Source organism: Sceloporus undulatus, chromosome 6 (genome assembly GCF_019175285.1).
Source record: "Sceloporus undulatus isolate JIND9_A2432 ecotype Alabama chromosome 6, SceUnd_v1.1, whole genome shotgun sequence".
NCBI lineage: Eukaryota > Metazoa > Chordata > Lepidosauria > Squamata > Phrynosomatidae > Sceloporus > Sceloporus undulatus.
In genome coordinates, this window is record NC_056527.1 from 31,415,769 (window position 1) to 31,437,944 (window position 22,176).

Genomic DNA, 22,176 nt, shown 5'->3' on the forward strand with positions numbered 1-22,176 from the left:
CTCATTATGGGTGAGTGTGGGTTACTGTCCCAGATTTCATTTTATGCTCTGCCAGCATGTCTGTCCGCTGGTATGGGAGATTGATGCCTGATAGCTGTGAATGGTGTAGTAGAACTATTCCCGCCTAACCCAGCCATCCAGTAGCCATTTCAATCAGAGGGTGGAGCTACTAGATACCCCCTTGCACATTTTCCACAAAAGTACACTCAGCCCTTCACATTAATGGCTTTGACGTTTGCGGATTTTATTATTTGTGGATTTTATTAACATGTTCTCTCTAGGAATATCTAGGTCCTCCAGCACGAATCTGCAGGAAGTTGACCATAGAGTCAAATGGGAGGACCCAGAGATTCCTAGGAAAAAACACTACTCTAGACATTTGTAGGTCCTCCAGCACAATTCTGTGGTCACCTTCTGCCAGATGTTTACCATAGAGTTATGCTGGAGGGCCTAGAGATTCCTAGAGAGATGTTCTGTCAAGTAAAAAAAATAGTGTTTTTTATTTGCAGTTGTTTCACTTTCATGGGGGTCCTGTGCCCCCTAACCCCAGAGAATGTGGAGGGCCCACAGTACTTACCTTGACATAACACCAGGGTCTACCAGCAGAAGGCACAAGGAGAGTTCAAGCCACTGTTTGCTGCTTAGCGTCAGGCAGTAGAATAGCTTCGGTTCAATGGATTTCATCCTGTGAAAGTTGAACTGTCATGCTTTCATGTAAGTCTAGATTTAAATCCTGTCAAACATTCTCTGTTGTTGTGTGTGTTCAAGTTATTTCTGACTTATGGAGACCCGAAGACGAACCTATCGTGGGGTTTTCTGAGGCTGAGAGTATGTGACTTGCCCAAGGTCACCTATGGTCAAGCAGGGAATTGAACCCTGGTTTCCAGGGTCATAGTTTGATGTTCAAACCACTACACCATGCTGGCTCTCATAGAATATTCCTAAATTTATAAATTCCAGTGTTTCCAAGGAAACAAATAGTTGTTGCTATAATGCAGTCGACTGAAAGTGTATTGTACACATGTATACGCTCTCAGGAAAGCCGTGGTAGTTTAAGCATTAGACTATGACTCTGGAGACTAGGGTTTGAATCCTGACTCAGCCATGTGAACCCACTGGGTGACCCTTGGCCAATCACACTCTCTCGGCATCAGCAGACGGCAGTGGCACACCCCCTCAAACAAACTTGCCAAGAAAACATGATAGGTTCACCTTAGGGCTGTCATAAATCAGAAACGACTTGAAAGTACACAACAATAACAACACACACACACACAAATATATGTAGATAATTTGGCCCCTCCCCAACCTGTCCCTGTTTGTATTAATCCCATCATACCTGGGTGTATTTGAACTAAGGATATTCTTCTCTAGGAATCTCTGTTGAATATGACATACATTCCCTGAAAGATTTACAGAGAGTATTTTCCTTTTGCCTTCAAACATGTGCAGTGCAGTCCAGTGCAAACCTACTGATGGCATGCAAATGTTCCCTTGTAATCACTCCCCTCCAGAAATGTAGCCCATTGGTTGTATTGCAGAGTATAAAATAGCAGCTTTATGCAGAGGGAATGTGGAAGGCATTCACCAGAACAAGGCTTTTGCTACTTTTTAAACCTCTCCCTGTGGTTTAAAATACTGTAAATCAATAAATAGGTGAAGCATAGTTTTATTTCCCACAGTGTCTTAGCTCATATTTGCAGTGTTTTTCAGCTGTGTGCCAGTGTTAGCTTCTGGGATTCTAATTGATTTACAAGCTAGACAAATATCTCACAGAAATGGAAAAAATGTGTTCACCTCAACAGAGTGAGGATGCAGGGAAGAAATGTGCATATACATCAGCCTTCCCTAATCCAGCACTCTACAGGTGTGATGGAGTATAACTCCTGTCATCCCAGACATTGTAACCTTGGCATGAAGAGAGGTGTAATGTATTACATCTGCAGAGTTGCAGCTTTGGCAAGGCTGCCTTAGATGATGAGCTTGGTTTTGTGGGTGACAGGCCTTGGTTAGACCCAAAAGAATGGTCAGGAAAAAAACAACAGACTGGATAAGGAGACAGACCCTAAAGAAAGACAAATCAAGCAATGCACACTAGCAAAAGTAACATATTTACAAAACAAAATGAAACAACAAAAAAGCATATTTCCCTAATACACCAGAAACTAAAAATCAAATAAACACAGACATGTATTTTTCAAAACATGTAGCAGAAAACAGAGCTTGTATAGTTCACCTTTGTTGGGACTACTGCTTTCTTAATCCACAGCCATGTTGGTTTAGAGGCCCTAGGGACTGTTATTAAAAAAAAAAAAAAAAAAGTAATGTTTTCAAGCTCTTAAAGAAAACAGAGACTGTCCCTGGCAAATAGGGGAAGCATACTACTTAGAAATATTGATTCTTTCTGATTATTCTTCCTGTTCAGTCCTACTCATCACTTATTAGATGCACCATTTTCTATGCTTATCCCAGAAGACCTGACATCTACTTTGAAGTGGGTCACATGATCAGGCAGTTGAAATTTGGTCTTGAAAAGAGATGAGCAGCATGTGACTTAATGAAATGTGGAGTGTAAAGAACCCACCTGCAGCTGTTCATACTTGAAGCTACAATTTCCCACTGACAATATGTCGCAAAGTATCAGTCCTAATTAGAAACTTTCTTCACTTTATAATTAATTCAGTTACACAGCGCTCCACAATGCTGCTTTTATTCTCCTGTGTACTGCAAAAGAAGAACAACACCCCCCCCCCACATTGGCCCAAATTAAATCAGAGTGAAGTGCATGTATTAAGCATATTTTTGTTTGATGCAGAAAGAATCTCATCTGCCAGAAAGCAGATTGATTGCTCTTTAAGAGAAATTAAGCATTTTCTGGTACTGGGAGACATTAGTAATCATTATGATATTTGGATTCTACTGTGACCCACCATCCCACGCTAAGCCTGGATTCTTTTCCTTCATTCAACATAGTTGATTTACATCAGGAAAAGGAGCTCTAATAGAGAAATCAGCGATACTTTGGGTGAACAAGCTAAAGTGGACAAGAAAGAGACATTGTCAGTCAGATAATTACACAGTGTTTTATTCAGGAAATTAAAATCTAAGAAGAAATAGGGTGACATTTATAGTGAGGAGAGAGGTAGCAAAAGTGGTCAAAGGTTATAATGCAAACTCTGACCAAATCATGTCAATAAGGCTTCAGGAAAAACCCATAAATATAACCTTAATCCAAATTTATGTTCCAATTACAGAGGCAAAAGAAGAAGAAATTGAACAATTCTATGCTGAAGTCCAGGAGGAAATTGTTCATACACTAAAACAGAACTTCTTATTAATAATCAGTAATTGGAATGCAAAAATACAAAACAAAGCAGAAATAAAGATTGTAGGAGAATTTGGCCTAGGATCAAGAAAGGGAGGAGAGAGAATGACGTTTGTGAAACCAACCATTTGTTCATACACTTTCTTCAGACTAGAAAAATTATTATTATTTTTTGAATAGCAACTCCTAGAATCCCCCAGCCAATATGGCTGCTGACTTCTGAATATATGTACAGTATGATGGTCTTCTGTAGATGGAGCTGAGTTGAAATCTGTTCTGCTTTACATCATAAATTTGATTTTCAAAAGGCTGTTCACTTGATTTTGGTATCAGTCATGAAAACAGCTTCCAAGAAAAGACTATGTGTGTTTTCATATAGCATTTTTACGCTGTGGCTTGATAGCAAGTGCTGTTGCTAGCAGCAAGAAATTCTTCCCATGGTTCTATATTTTTGACCCTGTATTCCTTTTGTTAAACACAAAGTGTCTTTGAAAAAGTCACAAAGGAATCCAGTAGCACCTTTGAGACTAACTAGACAAAAATTATTTCTATCATAAGTATTCAAGACATTTCCTCAAATGCAAGTAAACAGTAGTACATGAAAGTTTATGCTAGAAGTTTCTTATTTTCAGTCTCAAAGATCCTGCTGGATTCCCACATGGGTTTTTAGGATAAAACAGACTTACTCAGCTATTTCTTTGAATATTACAGCATAGTATTTTCAGTTACCTCTGCTACTGCAGGTTATAGTGATCAGTACATCTCTTATACAAGTTGAGTCTCCTGTATCCAAAATGCTTGGGACAAGAAGCATTTGGGATATTGGATTTTTTTTGGATTGTGGAATACCTATATTTGCATATTTGTGCATAATGAGATATCTTGGAGATGGGACCCAAGTCCAAATAAGACATTCATTTATGTTTCATGTACACCTGATACACATAGCCTGAAAGTAATGTTATACTATTTTTAAAATAGTTTTGTGCATAAATCAAACTTTGTGTACGTTGTCACCATTTCAGCAACCAAAGAAGTTTTGGGTTTTGGAGTATTTTGGATTTCAGAATACTGGATAAAAGAGACTCAACCTTTAATGCAGTTTTTAAAGCACGTATGAAGAGCTGTCTGGGGGATTCCCAGTTGAAATCTTTAATTTATTTCAGGGCCAGTGGTTTCTAGGTTGCGTTCACCACTGATGAATAGGACAATACATGGGTGGTTGTTCTTGCATGTAGTTATTATATTATTAGTAACTTTGCTTATTAGAAACAAATTAGTATGGGCAGCATTTAGAAGTGATGAGGTAAAAGCATGTAAATAATTGCTTTTTGTAGTAATGAATGTAGTGAAGCCATATTTCAAAAGTAATGTAATGAATAAAGAACAAAGGCCCGTTACAAATGGGCACCCTAGTATGCGACAAGCGCGTACTAGGGTTAGAAAGGGGCATCCTTTCTGGATGCGCTCAACCCTAATACGCACTCTGCGCGTAGAAAATCACGGTGCCCTATACAAATGGGGGCTGCCATCTTAACGTAGCTGATGCTCTGCGTCCGCACGTCGTGCAGCACATATGACGCCATGAGTGCACCATTGGCGCCTCACGGCATCATAGCCACAACAGAAAGAGAAGCACCATTTTGGCGCTTCTTTTTAGCTGCACCGGGAAGCCTCGTGGTTTGGCCGCTGGGGCTTCTCGGCGCAGCTAATGATGGCGCAGGCAGAGCGCCGCTTTTTGGCGCTCTGTAACGCGCCAAAGTGATTTTAATGATGTAGTGAGCATCAATTTCCAATTACTTTCAAATGTTATCCTCTGTGGGCTATCTTATAGCTGTTTCCAGTGGAATTTTTTTACATTTTATTTTATGCTGTTCTCTTTTCATTCTTAAGAGTTCTGTGCCCAGAAGTAAAAAAAAAAGGAATAGGAATGTAATGAGCAGTGTAACAAAAGATGTAACAAGTTCTTTGTTCCCATTGTATTGTGCAACAGCAACATTATATTAAAATACTAATGAGTAACAAAGTACTTTTTAAAAGTAACTTTCCAAGCTTTTATGGGAGTGGCAATAAAAGATTTCACAAAATTATTCCCTGGAAACCTTTGAGGAAAAATAGGGTTGCTGTTGTTTTTCATCTGTGAACTGTAAAACATTCACTAATTATTGGTAGGAGTCTCAAGCCTGAGACAAAGCACCAGATATACAGCAGCCTTAGAGCAGGCCTTGATTGCTTATGACTCACCCTCCTGAAGGCAAGCCATCTATCTTCTAGTGTGGTCCATCAGGGATTCACTTTTGTGCTTTCTGTGGTTGTATGTTTGACCCCTGCCAGGTATTGCAAAAACAGGGAACTGAGCAAGTGGCTTGGCAATCCCAAATCCATAGGAGGTTGCCTTTCTGTTTTCTCAGCAACTCTAGACACTTCCTCTTTTTGCCTGCATTCTTTCACAGCCAAATGGTAACACCCCCACCCCACCCCACCCCACCCTGATTCCTTTTGCTTCTTTCCTTTTGGAAGAATTAGACATACCATATATACTTGACTATAAGTTGACTTCATGTATATGTTGAGGGCAGATTTTGGGGCCAAAATTATGACTTTTGATTTGACCCATGGATAAGTTGAAGATAAAATTTAGGGGCATGTAACAAAGGATGTAAAGAATGAAGTAAAGGGAAATGATGCCAAGGAACATACAGATTTCAAGCAGACATCACTGTTTGTGCTCACACTAAAGGCTGGATGGATGAGAGAATAGAGGGAAGACAGTGCTTCCAGGACAAATTAAGCTCTTGCCTTTCACCAGAGGCTGATTCCTTTTTTTCTTTTTTTCTTTTTTGTAACAGTTAGGGCCAAAATAGATGGCTCTAAAGGGGCAGTGTCATGCCGCCCCTTTCTGCACCAGATTGAAGCCGCAGCAACTGAACACTGCAGTCCCAATCTGTCATTTTTCCAGCCCAAAAAGGAGTGATAAAATGGTGGCAGTGGCTTTTCCCTGTATCTGTGGCACAGCGAGTGTAAATGCCGCACTGCCAAAATTCTGTGACGCTGCCCACTGTCTGGCCAGCAGGGTGGCGTGACACCGGTTTGGGGGTGGCGTTGGAGCATCTGACGTGCATATGCCATGCCCCCATTCCCCCCCCCGCCAGCTCTTATTGCCAGTCTGTTTTGCGCCTTGGAATATGGTAATTACATTGGCCTGCGGATAAGTTGACTCAGGTTTTGGGGTCAATTTTTTGACTGAAATTTCTAGACTTATACATGAGTATATCCTGTAGATGTTATTTTTCTGCCATGTCAGTCTCCTGCATTTGTTTCCGGGGACATAGACAGAAATTCTAACTTGCTCAATTAAAAGCGGAAGGGAGAAATCTTGCAGTGAGGCTTGTTTGCTAAAATCTTGAAAAGTTTAGCAAATAAAATGTTTGGATATTTATTTATTTATTTGCAGATTTGGATCTGATGAGCTGAAAAGAGAGTTTCTAGCCCCAACTATTGCTGGAGATGTTGTAGCCTGCTTAGGAGTCAGTGAACCTGGGGCTGGCTCAGACGTTGCAAGTAAGTAAATGGACTATGCATAAATAAAACCACACTATTAAAAAAAACACACAACAACATTAAACAGTCTTCCAAGGAAATTAAAGCAACAAGCACATACAGTGATCAAAATTCAGTTGTTAATCCTAACTAGATTCATTGGATCAGTGGAATTTATATAAATACTGATTTATCAAGAGCTAATTGATTCAGTGGGTCTACTCCAATCGAGACTAATAGTTGGATTTAGTGCATAGGCACCCCTCCCCCTTACTGTTAAACAATCTCTGGATTTAGATTAAGCTGAGAGATGGTAACTGGTCTTTGATCACCTAATCCTCATTTCTGTACATTTTGTTCTTGATGTTACGAGGAGGTATTCTGTCCAGGCTCTATTAAAATGAATGGAGATGGCTATCCTGGGTCAGACTGGTTAGGACAGGCATAGTACGCAAACAGTACACCCCAGCCATATGCACTGCCAGTTTGAGTTCATTGAGGAAAGTTTAGAGAAGTTTAAAGGAGTATTGTTTTAATTTTTCATAGAACCGTAGAGTTGGAAGAGACCACAAGGGCCATCCAGTCCAACCACCTACCATGCAAGAACTCTCAATCAAAGCATACCTGGCAGATGTACATTGTTATTGCTTTGGAGGCAGGGAGGTAATAGAGAAATAATCTAAATAAATAAATAAGTAAAAGATGAGATATAAATATAGCCAATTGATTGATTGATTGATTGATGGTTTAATGGTTTAAGCATAGTTGGTGTGCTCATCCTGAAGTCAGTGGGATTCAGTTTAATCACTAGCTGAAATCCTGCTGATTCTAGCAGATGTATCCTAAGTATGTTTAAGTCTGGATCCAGCTCACTAATTCTGGGCTATAGAGTACAGTGTGTCCACGTTATATGCGGGCGCGCTATACACGGTTTTGAGCTTACACGCTCAAGCCGCGGGGGGCACAAGGGGCGGCGCGTCCTATTCAGATGAATGGGGCGCATGCCCTTGGTGCACCTGCGCCACCATGCCGCTGCACGCACAAGCCCCGTTCAAATGAATAGGGCTCCAGCATAGGCAGAATTCGTCTTACGCGGGGAGGTCTGGAACGGATCCCCCACGTAAGGTGAGGGTCCACTGTATTTTGATACTTAGGTGTGCCAGGTATTTGCTGCTGTTGGATTTTTGTATTGGAAGTGAAGAGGATTTTTCATCAGGGTTTTATTTATTTATTTACGGTATTTATACCCCGCCCTTCCGCCCTAAAGGCTCTCAGAGCAGCTTACAATTATTATTTTAATTAGTTCCCTGCCCTCAGGCTTACAATCTAAAAAGACACGATATAAAAGGAGAAGGGTATGGTAATGGGGAAGGGTATCAGGTCCAGCAGTTCTTCTCTCCCTCTGAGGCCTGGACCAAGGCAGATGGACTGGAGGGAGGGCTCTTCTTAATTGAGTTGCGGTTCATGCTGTTAATTTTCAAAACTGAAGAAACTTTTGTGTGCTTTTATTTAAAAAGCTTTGCTTACTGAGCTCTTTTTACAAGAATAGTGTTTTGCATGATATTCCAGTACAAATAAGAACACTGGAATTGATGTACATTGCCAGTTACAGGAAAAGGTGAATACTCTTTGAAAATAATATTGCTTAATTTTCTATTTAATTCACAAATGCCAGTGCATAACTTCATATTCTACCACTTTTTCTGATTCTCCCATCCCATTTTTTTTTACTCTTTGCACATGTTGTTGTTAGCTGCCCTTGAGTCAGTTCCAACTCATGGTGACCCTGTGGATGAGACATCTCCAAGAATCCCTATCCTCCACTGCCTTGCCCAGATCCTGCAAGCCCTTGCCCTCCTGATAGAGTCTATCCATCTGGTTTGTGGTCTTCCTCTCTTTCTTCTACCCTCTACCTTTCCTAGCATTATTGTCTTTTGCAGTGATCCATGCCTTCTCATTATGTCTCAACTTGATCATCTTTGGCCTGTTACAGACTGCCAAAATAAAGCTGCTTCGGGTCTCTTTGGAGGTATGCTATTTAAATGATGCATGCATCCTAAGAATCCGGAAGCTGCACCAAAGCTGAACTCCAGTGCTTAGGAATGGAGTGTGGCTTTGGTGCGACCTCCGGACTCTTAGGACCCATGCGTCATTTAAATAGCATACCTCCAAAGAGACCCGAAACAGCTTTATTTTGGCAGTCTGTAACAGGCCTTTGCTTCCAAGGAGAGCCCTGTTCTGATTTGTTCAAGAACCCATTTGTTTGTCTTCTTGGCTGTCCATGGTATTTTAAGTACTTTTCTCCAGCACCACATTTCAAATGAGTTGATTTTCTTTCTGTCTGCTTCCTTTACTGTCCAGCTCTCACATCCATACGTGGTAATTAGGAATACAGTGGCCTGAATGATTCTGACTTTAGTGCTCAGTTGTATGTCTTTGCTCTTCAGTATTTTTTTCCAGTTCTTTCATAGCTGCCCTTCCCATTCCTAGTCTTCCTCTTATTTCTTGACTGCAGTCTCCATTCTGGTCATTGTTTGATCCTAGATATGGGAATTCTTTAACTATTTCAATTTCCTCGTTGTCTAGATTGAATTTATGTATTTCTTTTGTGGTCATTATTTTTGCTTTCTTTATGTTCAGCATCTGGCCTGCCTTTGCATTTTCATCTTTAACCTTTCTTATTAACTGTTCCAATTCTTGAATGTCTTCTGCTAATATTATGGTGTAGTCTGTATATCTCAGGTTGTTAATGTTGCTTTCTCCTATCTTCACTCCTTCCTTTTCTGATTCCAATTCTGGTATCAGGCTGGTCAGATCCCAGGCAGTTAGATATATTTGTATGTTCATAAGATGTGTTTTATATGAACCATGTACTCAAGGCTTTCCATTTTCTTTTTCTAGAAGAGAATAGGACAGCTTTCTGGATCTGGGGTGGTCGACTTACAGTTCCCATTTTCTCTCACCATTGCCTGTGCTGTCTAAAGCAGATGGGAGGTGCAGTCTGAAAAGGCCCCCATGTTTCCCATCCCTGTACTAGATTGTGGCTGTTGTATCTCTGCTGTAATATTGAAGGATGCCTCTTCCAGTATCAGCCAAGTCAGACCCAATCTCATAATCAGGCAGAATGAGGCATCTAACTCAGGCACCTGATTAGAGGTATCATGAATGAACAGCAAATTGTTACTTGATTAATTCCTTATTATTGTACTTTTACTTCTAGGGAGTGGGGGTAGGCACTTGTAAGATTTTCTTCCCCGTTAATTTTAATTATTTTATTTATTGATAGTATATCTTTGCCCAGGCCTGGGACCCCCTGAAACAAAAGTGAAAACAGATATTGCTAAAAGAGACTTAGAGACCTCTCATTCATATGGCCATCATGAATCAAAGTCAATTTGATGGCAGTTAACAACAACAAACACATGTCACCCAAAACTTAAACTGTCAGTAGAATTAAAATCATGACGATTAAAAAGAAATATAAGAAATGCATACAATACATTATTATTATTACCTCATGTACCAACCTAACTTGTCTGGCCTTGGGTACCATGTGCCTTAATTTGGGTGAAGGGGGAGTTATTTGCAGTTTTCTGGAGGCTGCTCAATGTTCTACTTCCAATGCTCATGTTCTTTACTTTTTAAGAATATGCTTTATTTCTTATATATTTTCATACAGGTATCAAAACAAAAGCTGTAAGAAAAGGAGATGACTATATTGTAAATGGTGGCAAGATGTGGATTACCTCTGGGTGCCAGGCGGATTGGATGTGCTTGCTGGCAAACACAAGTGATGGACCTCCCCACAGGAATAAATCTCTCCTCTGTCTGCCAATGAAGTCACCCGGTAACATACATCCTCCTAGAAAAACCGTGATACCAATATTCAAAATTGGTCTCATCGACTGTAGCCACTATAGAGTATAGCCAGTGGCAAAGTATGATGGGAGTTGTAGCCTGACAAGTTCAGGAGGACTACAAATTGCCCATCCCTGTTATAACCCATTGTAGGAAGTATCTCACTATTATCTTGAAATGATAACACTTACCCAAGTAACCCAAGAAATGAGCTATTTCTACAGAGAAAGGCTAAATGGTATGTTGCTGTTTAAGAGCAGGGGTGGGAGAGAATAAGGAACAAAAGAGGGAAATAAAATATTTTATGGACAGCCTCTTGTCTTTTTTTCATGTAGGGGAAATGCATTACTTTGTGTCTGTTTGATAATATCTCTGCTATGTTAGTTTGCAAACCACTGTGAGAGCAGATAAGTTCAAGAAATAACCACAGATTTTAAAAAAAGACTTGTAAAAACATCATGTGAAACATCCAAACAAAATTGAACAATAGTGCTATCAATCTGATATGTCTTAGTCTTGGGAAATGGCCATCTGAGCTGTAGGCAGGACTATATTTTTCTTTTCTGTTGTTGAGTGATATACCATGAGATCTTGAAAAATGCATGAAATGCCATTTGTGGTTAAAAAAAAATTATCTTCGTAGGTCCCCTGGATGTCTAGTGAAAACAGTAGTAGTCACTATTTTTTTCTAATTTATGGTTACACATGAAGTCAATTTAAAGAGCTGAATAGATAATGGATTGATCAGGATGTGTGCGCATGTTCCTTCAAGTCACCTGTCGATTTGTGACAATCCTATGAATTTCATAGGGTTTTCTTTGACAAGGGATAGTGGCTTTGCCAGTTTCTTCCTCTGACATATAGCCTACAGCATCTGGCATTTGTTGGCAGTCTCCCATCCAAGGATTAACTAGAATTTATCCTGCTTAGCTTCCAAGATCAGAAAGGATCTGGTGCCTTAGAACTGGGAGAGACAGTGGCAATTGCTGAGTCTATAGTAAGGATTCATGGATGTTGCTTGCTTCTCTTCCTGTAAAACTGTTTTTCCTGGATCAATAGACCTACAAATCCCCCTTTCTCCTGTAACTGTTGGCTCGTGAACAGCACAAAGCAAGGGGGTGAGTGGGGGAATCTGACCCATATATAACCTAAGAAACTCCTGTTTCATTTCCCCCAGAATCTAAAATATTATTGTTAGACTACAAATCCCAGAATCTCCTACCCTGAGTCCATATAGTTTTTTAAAGACACTTTTCCAAGCTCTTTTCCTGTCTTGTTGCTGATGTGATGGCTCTAAAAATGTTTTCAAGCAGCCAAACTTTACTGATAGAGATCCAGTTCAAGACATCCATTGATAGAGGTTGCACGGTCTCTTCAAGCTAAATGTAAATTTGTTGCCTATTTGATGTGCACAGTAACAGATCACAGCTATCTTTCCTGCACTGATACACCATATTTTATCAGAGGCATGGAGAAAAAGCTGTTATTTTTCGTTTAGTGCACTCATTGTGATACTAATATGCACAATGAGTACATCAGCTACCATCTCAAAAGTGTTTAATAATTATTCATTGTTATAGGACAGGAATGAGGAGCCTTTTCAGGACCAGGGAAAGGCCACAGAGACTACCATGCCAAGAGCTTATTATAGTCATGTGGAAGACCCAAGCAAAACAGGTGGGGCCTAATGCAGTTCTAACCAGTATTGGTCATTAGATAGATCTGCATCGAGCCCTGCCTGCTGCACTAGGCATACAAAGCACAGCTCAATATTGCCTGCTCAGGGGCAAACCTTAGAGCAACTACTGCTTGTCTTGCAAAGCCCACTTTAGTTCCATGCAACAACATAATCAGGCTGCAGACCAGCTTTCAATAATAGAGGGGTAAACTTAGGTTACAATGTATTCATGCTTAGAGGAAGTCCACTGAAATAAATTCAATTTAAGTTGGTCCTGCAGGTTTTCACTAGGTCTGCTGTTATGTCTGAAAATAAATCCAGTTTGTTTCATGAGTTCCTTGAAATCAATTCAACTTAAGTTGAATCTACAGATTTAAGTGCTGTTCTAAGTATATCTGAAATTAAATCCAGTTTGTTTCACGGGCTATTATTTATCGCTATAAAACAAGCCAACAAATTTTTCATGTATCTTCATTGGCAATCTGTATCTTTTACCTTGGAAAAGGATATCTTGACTAAGGTTCTTTAATATCTGTGCATCTTAAGTGAATTAACTCAACAATAGTGTGTTTAGAAAGTTGCCATTATTCCTGAATTATTTCTTCTACGCATTAATTCCTAACTCTGGAGAAATCTCTCACAGCTCATTCTCATACCATTCTTTGAACATTTTGCTTTCTTTAGAATTACAAATCAACTTGTTGTTTTAAATAGGTGATTGCAGAAGCATTTCTGATTCTATGAGCCCTTGACAATTTGCATCTTATTTTGTTAATCCAAGAATGCTTCATTTAGTAAGATTATTCATAACATCTGTTTGCTGGAGAAAGAAATTCAGGTTCTGCTACATAATAAACATTCATCTGGTGTCACTCCCATTTATTTGAATGAGGAATTTGGATGATGTTTTCAAACATGTTCTTGATTTTTATCTCACTGTGAACAACCACATGCTCAAGATTAAAAGGTCTAGATTTCAAACATATACTTCTTGCTCAAAATGAAGCTGTAGGTAGCTGTTAATTTAGATTGTGGGTAGAAACAGAATACTGAGAGGGGAAATACAAGAATAGGTGCAGAACTAGCTTGGCTGTGTGGGATTCTTGAAATTGTAGTTTAGAAAAATAACTTTTCTAACCTATCATGAGGAACACCGTTAAAGATTTGGGAGAGCAAGCCCTAGATATTTTTCTTCCTGAGACAGAACTGTAAATTGCAGTTCTTCCCTACTTGAGTCAAAGTGGATAGAAACCAATGGTAGTCAACTAATTTGGGCATGTGAGGAGGAAAATTCTGCAGTCTCTTCTATCTCAGAAAGTAAAAATATTAACAATGCCAAAGTAAGTAATTGTGCTGTAGCTATGTCACACAGCCTGCTGCTAGGGTTGGCCCTGGGACTCTGCATGTGAGGAAGTGTTAACACTCATGCTGAAGCCTCAAATCAATCTGGTGCGTTTTAAAGTTGTTTTTTTTTTAAATATCTTGTTTTAAAAAGGAATTCAGGATAATTTGGAAGTCTCTGCCAACTTGGGGTTTGTCCAGATGACAAAACATTAACTGACCAGGCTCCATCCTATGGAATCCTGGGAATTGTAGTTGGGTAAGATGGTAAGAATTGTCTAGTGCATTCCCCTGATTTAAAACGTTAAACTCTTTGGCAGGGAATTCTAAGTACCTCATAATACTGCAGAATCCCAGAATTCAATAGAATGGAGCCATGCCAAGCAGTAGCCAAATGATCTAATTGTGTAGTATTTATTATTATTATTATTATTATTATTATTATTAAGCTTTATTTATATAGTGCTGTAAATTTACACAGCACTGTACATAAAATCATTTAATTAGACGGTTTCCTGCCTTCATGCTTACAATCTAAGACACGACACAGAAGGAGAAGGGAATGGTTGGGGGGAAGGGGATCAGGTCCAGCATTCTTCTCTCTCTCGGAGTCCTGGACAGATAGATAGAATGTATAGATACATTCCTGGTGCCCTTCAGCTAAACTGGACTATATGTTCAAATAATTCAGCACATCTGGAGGATACCATGTTGGGGAAAGCTGATTTAGGATATTATTTTGCTGAATATCTTGGGCCATATTATTGTTCAGATCACAACATTTGTCTGTTCAGTTTCAGTCACCATCAAGTGAGAAAAAAACACAATTCCCCCTTCCTTCTCCATTCTCTTTCCTCAAGAGCTTTTAAGAACAAAACAAAATAGTGTTCTGGAATGAAATCAGGGCTTGAAAGCCTTTGGCCTTTCCAAAGGCAGCTGGTTTTGCTATTGATTTAGAGGCTGGAATGATGCCACAAAACCTGTCATTTATGCATAGTCTTCTAGACTTAAAGGCACACAACAAAACCAACACCTAGTAAAGGGCATCCCAGTGAGTTAATTGTGAGTGATTTCTATCATGATCACATACTTGATGCCTAAAAGGGTATCCATTTATATACATGGGCATTTGGATAATTGAAAAAGATTCTGAAAGACTGAAAAAGTTATCCAGTAATGGTATTTTTAAAATTATCCTTTGTTGCCGGTGTTTTCTTTAAAAACAGTTTCTGTACCCTGTATTAATAGGCAAACCTGATGCTGTGCCATTTGTAAATTTAAAGGTCAGCTTACTTTAACCAGAAAAAATGTTAATTTTTCAGGATTACGAAAAGCAAGAATTTTTGAGATCTTGAGAATTCTGATTTTCTAATTAACCATGACAGTTTCCATTTCTTTTACAAAAGGGGTAGATATGGGTGCACTAACTTTATCTTAGAGATTTTAAAACACTCACACACTTTGTTAAACTTAGTATTTTATTGAACTAATGATGTAAGAGTCTTAATTAGATGAAAAATGACAGAACCTCATCACTGCTAAGTGTTTCTTTTAAAGAGATAATCACTGCTGCTGCTGGGAATGATAATTTCCTGTAACTTGCTCCTTGGAATGTTTATTTTTAGGTGTTCACATTGCTAAGAAGATTGACAAGATGGGCATGAGGTCATCTGACACAGCACAGATCTTTTTTGAAGATGTCCGAATTCCCAGTAAATACCTCATTGGGGAGGAAGGAATGGGTTTTACGTACCAGATGTTGCAATTCCAAGAGGAGCGCATGTGGGGAGTAGCCAACAGTAAGTAATTAGCTGTGCCTTTTGGCAGCTGAGAAGACTGTTCCTTACATAAAAGCTTGTAAAGTTTATTTTGGTGGTAGAAGAAACCCAGGTCTCAGCCATATTAAAAGCCAATTTCTTGCCAGATACAGTCCTCTTCTGTGTGCATAGGCAAAGATGTGGTTTCTGCCACTACCCCTCTTTCTTGGATGCTTCCCATTTCCAGAATGCCTCCAGCAGAATGACCCATAGCTATGCCTGGGAAATTCTGGGTGTCATAGGCCAAAAAAGCAATGTTTCCAAGTTCTGTTTCATATAGACACTTCTTAGCTCTATTTATGAAAAGGCAGTGTGCAGCTATCATGTTTTTTCCTCCTTTTTTTTTTTTTTTTTGAGGGGGGAGAGTTAGAATAAGAAAAAAGAAGAAGAGGAGAGTGGTGGGAAAACATGAGACAACATTGTCTGAACACTCTGTCAAATTCAGTGAAAGACACAGAACAACTGCACAATGAAAGACTTGTCTGGAAACATCTCTGGTCTGTCTGACCTCATGTGTGATGAAAATATATGAAGTGGGAATGGGGAACCGTTGGCCTTGTCACAAACCATTGTTCCTGCTCTGTTGGAATGATGAGTGGTTTAGGTAAGGAAATCTGGAAGGTCAGAGGTTTTCATCATGTAGATGAAATGGAAATGGTCAGTGGAACAGAAAAATTGGTAGCTGTAAAGCAGTTTCCCGAGTGCTTTCTGAATTGTAAAACCAACAGCTAAAAAAAAAACTTTTTCTTTCATTATTTATTACATTGACATCCTGCCTTTCTCCAGTCAACACAAATAAGCATACATAGTTTTCTTCTCTGTGTTACCTTTACAATAATCCTGCACAGCAAGTCTGACTGAAACAGAATGACTCACCCAGTGAATTTCATCTGCAGTGAGTGCGATTTTGAATTTAGATATCCTGAGTGCGAGTCCAAAACCGTAATCACTGTATCATATGGACTGTATATTTTCTATGTGGGTTTTATGAAAAGGTTCTCGAGTGAAAATGACAGAACTGAATTTAACCTTTTGATTTGCCCAGAACCAAAAAGCTTAGTTTTAGTGGGGCACTGAGGCAGCAAATCTGCTGTTGCCATCTGTTTCACAGTAATTATGCATGGCTTTTCTTTTCTCTTTTTCCTTTTTTTTTAAAAAAAACAACACACCTCCCTTTTGGAAGTGCCAGTTTTACAATTTTATCGTATCTTAAGCACAGTGAATTAGCACTCCAGTTCTGCCTCTACTGTCTAATAAGATCCCCATCTAAAAAGGAAGTTCCAATCTCACCTACTTTTCTGCTGACTGAAGAGGTGACAAGATTGAGAAATGGAGAATGGTTCTGTTTACCTCAGTAGCAATTCACACGTCAAGATTCCAGAAGGTTCCTTGAGAATCTGAAGTTTAAATTATGAAGGGTGCTATAAAGTATTGAGAAAGCAACTGAAATACAAAGCTAGGGAGAAATGTTTGTAGCAATAGATTTGCTGTGTGGAAGTAGCATGGGAATGAGAAATGACAGCAGATGTTCACAGAAGCTTCCTCAGGGACCCAAGAACATCAAGAGTAATTTTTCTGTGGAGAACTTGTGTGTGACACAAAAATTATGACTCAACAAAGGACCTTTTCCAGCTGCTTTGGGACTAATAAATCCCCCCCCCCCAAAAAAAAAACATCTATCATAGTTTTCCTAAGAATTTTTTTTAAGACACTTCATAACAGTGTCTCCCAACCTGATGCCCTTTAGTTTAACTGATAAATTGGGTCACCCCTGACCTCTGCTCAAGCAGAGTGGGGCAGATAGACCTGAGCAGGGCTGTTGATAACAGAGTGGAGGTCTCATTCATAGGGCTACTGTAAGGTGCGTTACAGACCGCCGAGAAGCGGCAGTCTGCCGCCACCGGTTGCAGCGTCCGGGAACCGCAGCAGCCAAACGGCGCGGTTCCCGGACGCTGCCAAGAAGGAGCGTCAAAATCACGCTCCTTGCAGCCTGGAAGAGACACCGCGAGGCGCTAGTCGTGCACTCGCGGCCTCACTTCCACCGTGCAACGTGCGGACGCACAGCGTCCACTACGTCAAAATGGCTTGCGCTAGGGTTAGGAGTGTGCGGAAGCATCGCCACTTCCTAACCCTAGCACGTGCAGAGCGCACACTTTTAGGCCCTCTATAACGGGCCTAAATTCAAGTGGATGGAATGGTAATTAACAACACAGTCAAGTTTTTGTGCTAAAATATACTGGTGATTTTGGTGTCACCCTTTTGCCTTTGGTCCTGCCTACCATTGAAATCCCCCCCCCCCCCGCCCCAAGAACTTCTCTGAAATTGAATTTGACAATGAGCTAAAACAGGTACTGCCCATGGTCACACACAATGGTTTTCAATGGAATCAGTCTGCAGATTCACTTGCTGGTCACAGACTGAGGAAAAGCAGTGGCATGACAATACAGATTCAAGGTAAAATCAAGGCAAGTTGAAGTAGTCTTCATTTAACCACAGTTCTATGGCATGTGCCTGGCCCTTTTATCCTACCTGTTATGGAATTAAAAATTGAGATGTGGGTGACGTGTATACACAACCTTTTTCATGTGTTTCCATAAGCAGCTTATATGTATGCTCTTTTTGCCATTTACTTATTGGTAGAAATTTTCTACCAATTTTGGGGAAAGGCATCAGGTAAACTAATTTCCCCCTTTTATTCCCAATTTCCTGTAGTTTTGGTACCGCTTGAAAATGTGATAAATGAAACGATTGATTATACACGCCAGCGCATGGCATTTAGTCAGCCAATACTTCATAACCAAACAGTGCACTTCCGCCTGGCTGAATTAGCAACCGAAGTGGAGCTCCTTCGTTCCTTGCTCTATCGGGCAGTTGGTGAGTGCCATGAAAGTTTGGCTTCAAATATTTGTTAGATGTGAAAATGTATGCTTTACTAGGACTGAATAGACAAGTTAAAGTCTGACTTCTACTTTTGTTCTAGCTTTGTATATAGATGGCAATGATGTGACTAAATTTGCATCTATGGCTAAACTAAAGGCAGGACGTCTGGCTCGGGAGCTTTCAGACAGTTGCCTCCAGTTCTGGGGAGGAATGGGGTTCACCAACGAGGTATCAGTGAGTAGACTTTACAGGTGAGTGAATGTCTTGTGATCAAATATAGAGCCATCTTTAATATGTATTTTTTACATGGACAGTTGCATATTTTCAAAATGTTAACCAAGACTTCATAGTAGACTGCATAATGCTGGGCACATGGAAGAGTATTTTTAATATAGCAATAAACCTAAGGGGACAGATGGCATGACTTTTTAAACAACTGATAATGTTAAGTTGCTGTGAGAGTCATTTCAGATACACAGCAGGGTGTAAATGCAATACATCAGTAGTCTGTTAAGGTCTCTGAATAAGCCTTTCCCAAAATCCAAGTAATTTTATATTATCCAACAAGGTTATTATAATCTCTCTGTCTTAATAACTTCCTCTGCATCAGCAGTGGTTCCCAAATTTTGGTCCTCCAACTGTTTTGGATTTCAGTTTACAGAATTCTTGAGTGTTGGCAAGGTGGCTAAGTCTTCTCGGGAACTGAAGTCCAAAACCCCTGGAAGACCAAAGTGTGAGAACCACCACAATCTAATGTTAATACTTAATAGCCAAAATCCAAAACTAGGCTATCCCACACACAAGGGATAGGCTGGCTCACAAGAGAAGCCACTGTTTAGGTCAAAGCACAATTTATCTCTTTGGCCATCAGAACTTCCTTGTTCATAGCCAACAACAATAATTGAAGCATGAACTGCATATTTTACTTGAACTCCAAGTTGTCTTAGGCGGGTTACAGACCACCGAAAAGTGGCCGTCTCCCGCCGCCGCCGCTTGCAGCATCCGGGAGCCGCACTCCTTCCTGGGCCCCGGAAAAGGCGTTGTGAGGCGCTAGTCGCGCACTCGCGGCGTCACTTCCGGGGCGTGACGTGCGGATGCAGAGCGTCCATTACGTCAATATGGTGGCTGTGTGGAAAGGCTGCCGCCATTTGTTACAGACTCTGTAACGGACATTTGTTACGGACTCTTTTTCAAACTGGGACATCCTCAGGACGTCCCTAATGGCGGTCTGTAACCCGCCTTAGAGTTCTGATAGGCTGTAGTCGTGTGTGTGTGTGTGTGTGGCAGAGGAGGATAGCAAAGTTTGTCAGAGAGACCATTTTTGGTTTCTCTGCAAAATTCACCTTGGCAATTTGGCAAAGGGGATAATTTTTCTCCATAACACCACCTCCCAGAAATCCCGTATAACTCCATTTTCCTCTTTAGTACCTCTCAAAATGATGACAAGGAGTGATGTCACCAAGTGATGCATGGTTTGACAGCAAGGTTTCACCAAAATCTGTGGTGATTAAAAAAAATATTGGTGGGGGCGTTGGAGGACTGTTGGTGGTGGCTTTGGGGCTACATGAACTGGTCCAGGGGATGCATGCAGTTTGTGGATCACACTTGGTTTAAAGGGTGGGAGTGAACTGTTGACAAATTCCATCTGCATTAAAGAAACATATTGTTTCACCTTCTCAAACAAATAGATAGGGTTGACTGAATTCCATCCCCTTTCTTCAGGCCTTTTGTGTCACGGAGAGGAGCAGATCTATGTTTTCTTTTTTGGGAACAAGAAAGACACCTCAATAATTCCTGCTTTTTTTGTTCAGATATGATTGTTGACATAGCAGTGACATTCTTGTGGTAGGAAATCCCCTTTTCCATAAAAGTGCAACCGTATCCTTAACGTCACACTGTGAAGGTTAATTTGCTGCGTAATGTTTAGTTAGCAACTGACGCATAGGTTAACTTGTGCTACTAAAAAAAACCCCAACCATATATTCCAGCGCATCTGGTAGATGCATTTGTGGACTGTAAGCTGCTCCACCATTTAGTCAGACACCCAAAAATTCATCAGTTGCTATTCTTGGATCAACCCTCAAAAATTACTCTTGCTACATTTTTCGAGTGCCAAGGAAGAAAAAAATTATAAAAAGACAACTATTCTTCAGACTCTCATTTTAGCCTCACAAAGCTACAAATATCAGGATTGTGTAGGATGGAACCAAGGTATTATTTCTACATATGCACCATGAGTTGTTTGAATGTACAACTCATTGTACTCAGATTTGTGTGATGTAGGTCTTTTCCTGTGCACAATTTCACATTAAACATTTAAAAACTAGCTTCACCATTCACACTAAGCTGGTTTTTGGAAGGACATCTTGGACACTGACCAAATGATCTATGATTTCCCTTTCTGGATCTTTTCACAATTTCAAAAGAATATATTAGTGGGTGGAAAATCTTTTTCCTCATTCCCAAGATGTGTTATTACTTAATATTTTTTTTAAAAAACTAACTTCACCAGTGATTATAGACTGTATACATAGTCCTTCTCACTGAGAGTTCACATATTTGATTAACACATTCAGTTGTAAATTGCTTCGTTAACCTCAAAGTTAAGCAGAACCAGCATATAGCTGTCATGGCTAGCAGCCATTGATAGATTCATCCTCCATACATTTGTCTAATTAAATCCATCAGAGTTGGTGGCCATCACCACAAAATTCCAAGGAAGCAAGTTTTGCTGGTGTCAATACCAGTACTTAAATTATGGTGGAAATTTGTGGGAAGCATTTAAACACCCACACCCATCAGATAGGGTAAATCTCTCTCAGACCCTGTAATGCAAGATGTTAGTGTAAACTTTGATCAGTTCTTGGAAGAATTAATTTCTCTGTTACAGCTACCAGAATCATCCAGGTAATATGCTCCATGGTCATACCAGCTGGGAGATTCTGGTAGCCTTAGTCCACAAGATTTACTTTTCTAAGCTCCATATCCTTATGATAGTGTAGGAATTCTCTGTGTGCTCAAATATAGGTTGCGCTGTCAGCATCAGGGTAAAATTATTGTGTGCTGGAGTTGAGGATGTATCTGCTTTAAGGTAAAATACCAGGATTAAGAAAACAGTTTGTTCCTTTTTGAAATACTTTCTTAATGTTAGTGGTGTTTTAATGAAGTTCACAGCTATTGGAGAATATTTATAAGCTCTCTTAATATGAAAAAAAGTAACCAGTCCATCACTGTTCACAAAACAGCAAAAAGAATGAACTGAATGAGAAGGAGTATACAGGGTGAAAGAGAGTGATGCTGGATCACACAGCAGCTGCTTTTTTCAGCATCATAGAGGACACTTTTGCTACTTTCCATCATTTTGAGATCTTGCAGTGTCAAGCTAAATTCCAATGCTGCTTGGCTAGTAAGAATCTACTTGTATCCAGGTTCTTACCACTAACAAGCCCAAATAAAACATGGCACTAGTGTGATTCAATAATAATTTTGCCACCACTTCTTTCCTTAAGTAAAAACCACAGGGCTTATTTTCTGATTTTTCAAAATGATGACTATGGTAGAGAAAAAGAGAGAGAGAGAGAGGAAAGAAAGACAGACCGACCGACCCTCTGCGGTCATGTATCTAACCATTTTAGATAAGGGATTTAGGAGTCCTAGTAGACCACAAGTTGAACATTAGTCAACAGTGTGATGTGGCAGCTAAAAAGGCCAATACGATTCTAGGCTGCATCAGTAGA

At 39.9% G+C, this 22,176-nt stretch overlaps 1 protein-coding gene across 1 annotated transcript in view; it reads left to right on the forward strand.

Annotated features, from left to right (window-relative positions):
* Positions 1-22,176, forward strand: part of LOC121933215 (probable acyl-CoA dehydrogenase 6) — a 61,593-nt gene that overhangs the window by 34,197 nt on the left and 5,220 nt on the right. The window contains exons 4-8 of the mRNA XM_042472628.1: positions 6,780-6,886; positions 10,545-10,712; positions 15,368-15,541; positions 18,272-18,433; positions 18,540-18,690. Of these exons, the coding sequence (XP_042328562.1) occupies positions 6,780-6,886; positions 10,545-10,712; positions 15,368-15,541; positions 18,272-18,433; positions 18,540-18,690 (762 nt within the window). The remainder of the gene's footprint in view (positions 1-6,779; positions 6,887-10,544; positions 10,713-15,367; positions 15,542-18,271; positions 18,434-18,539; positions 18,691-22,176) is intronic.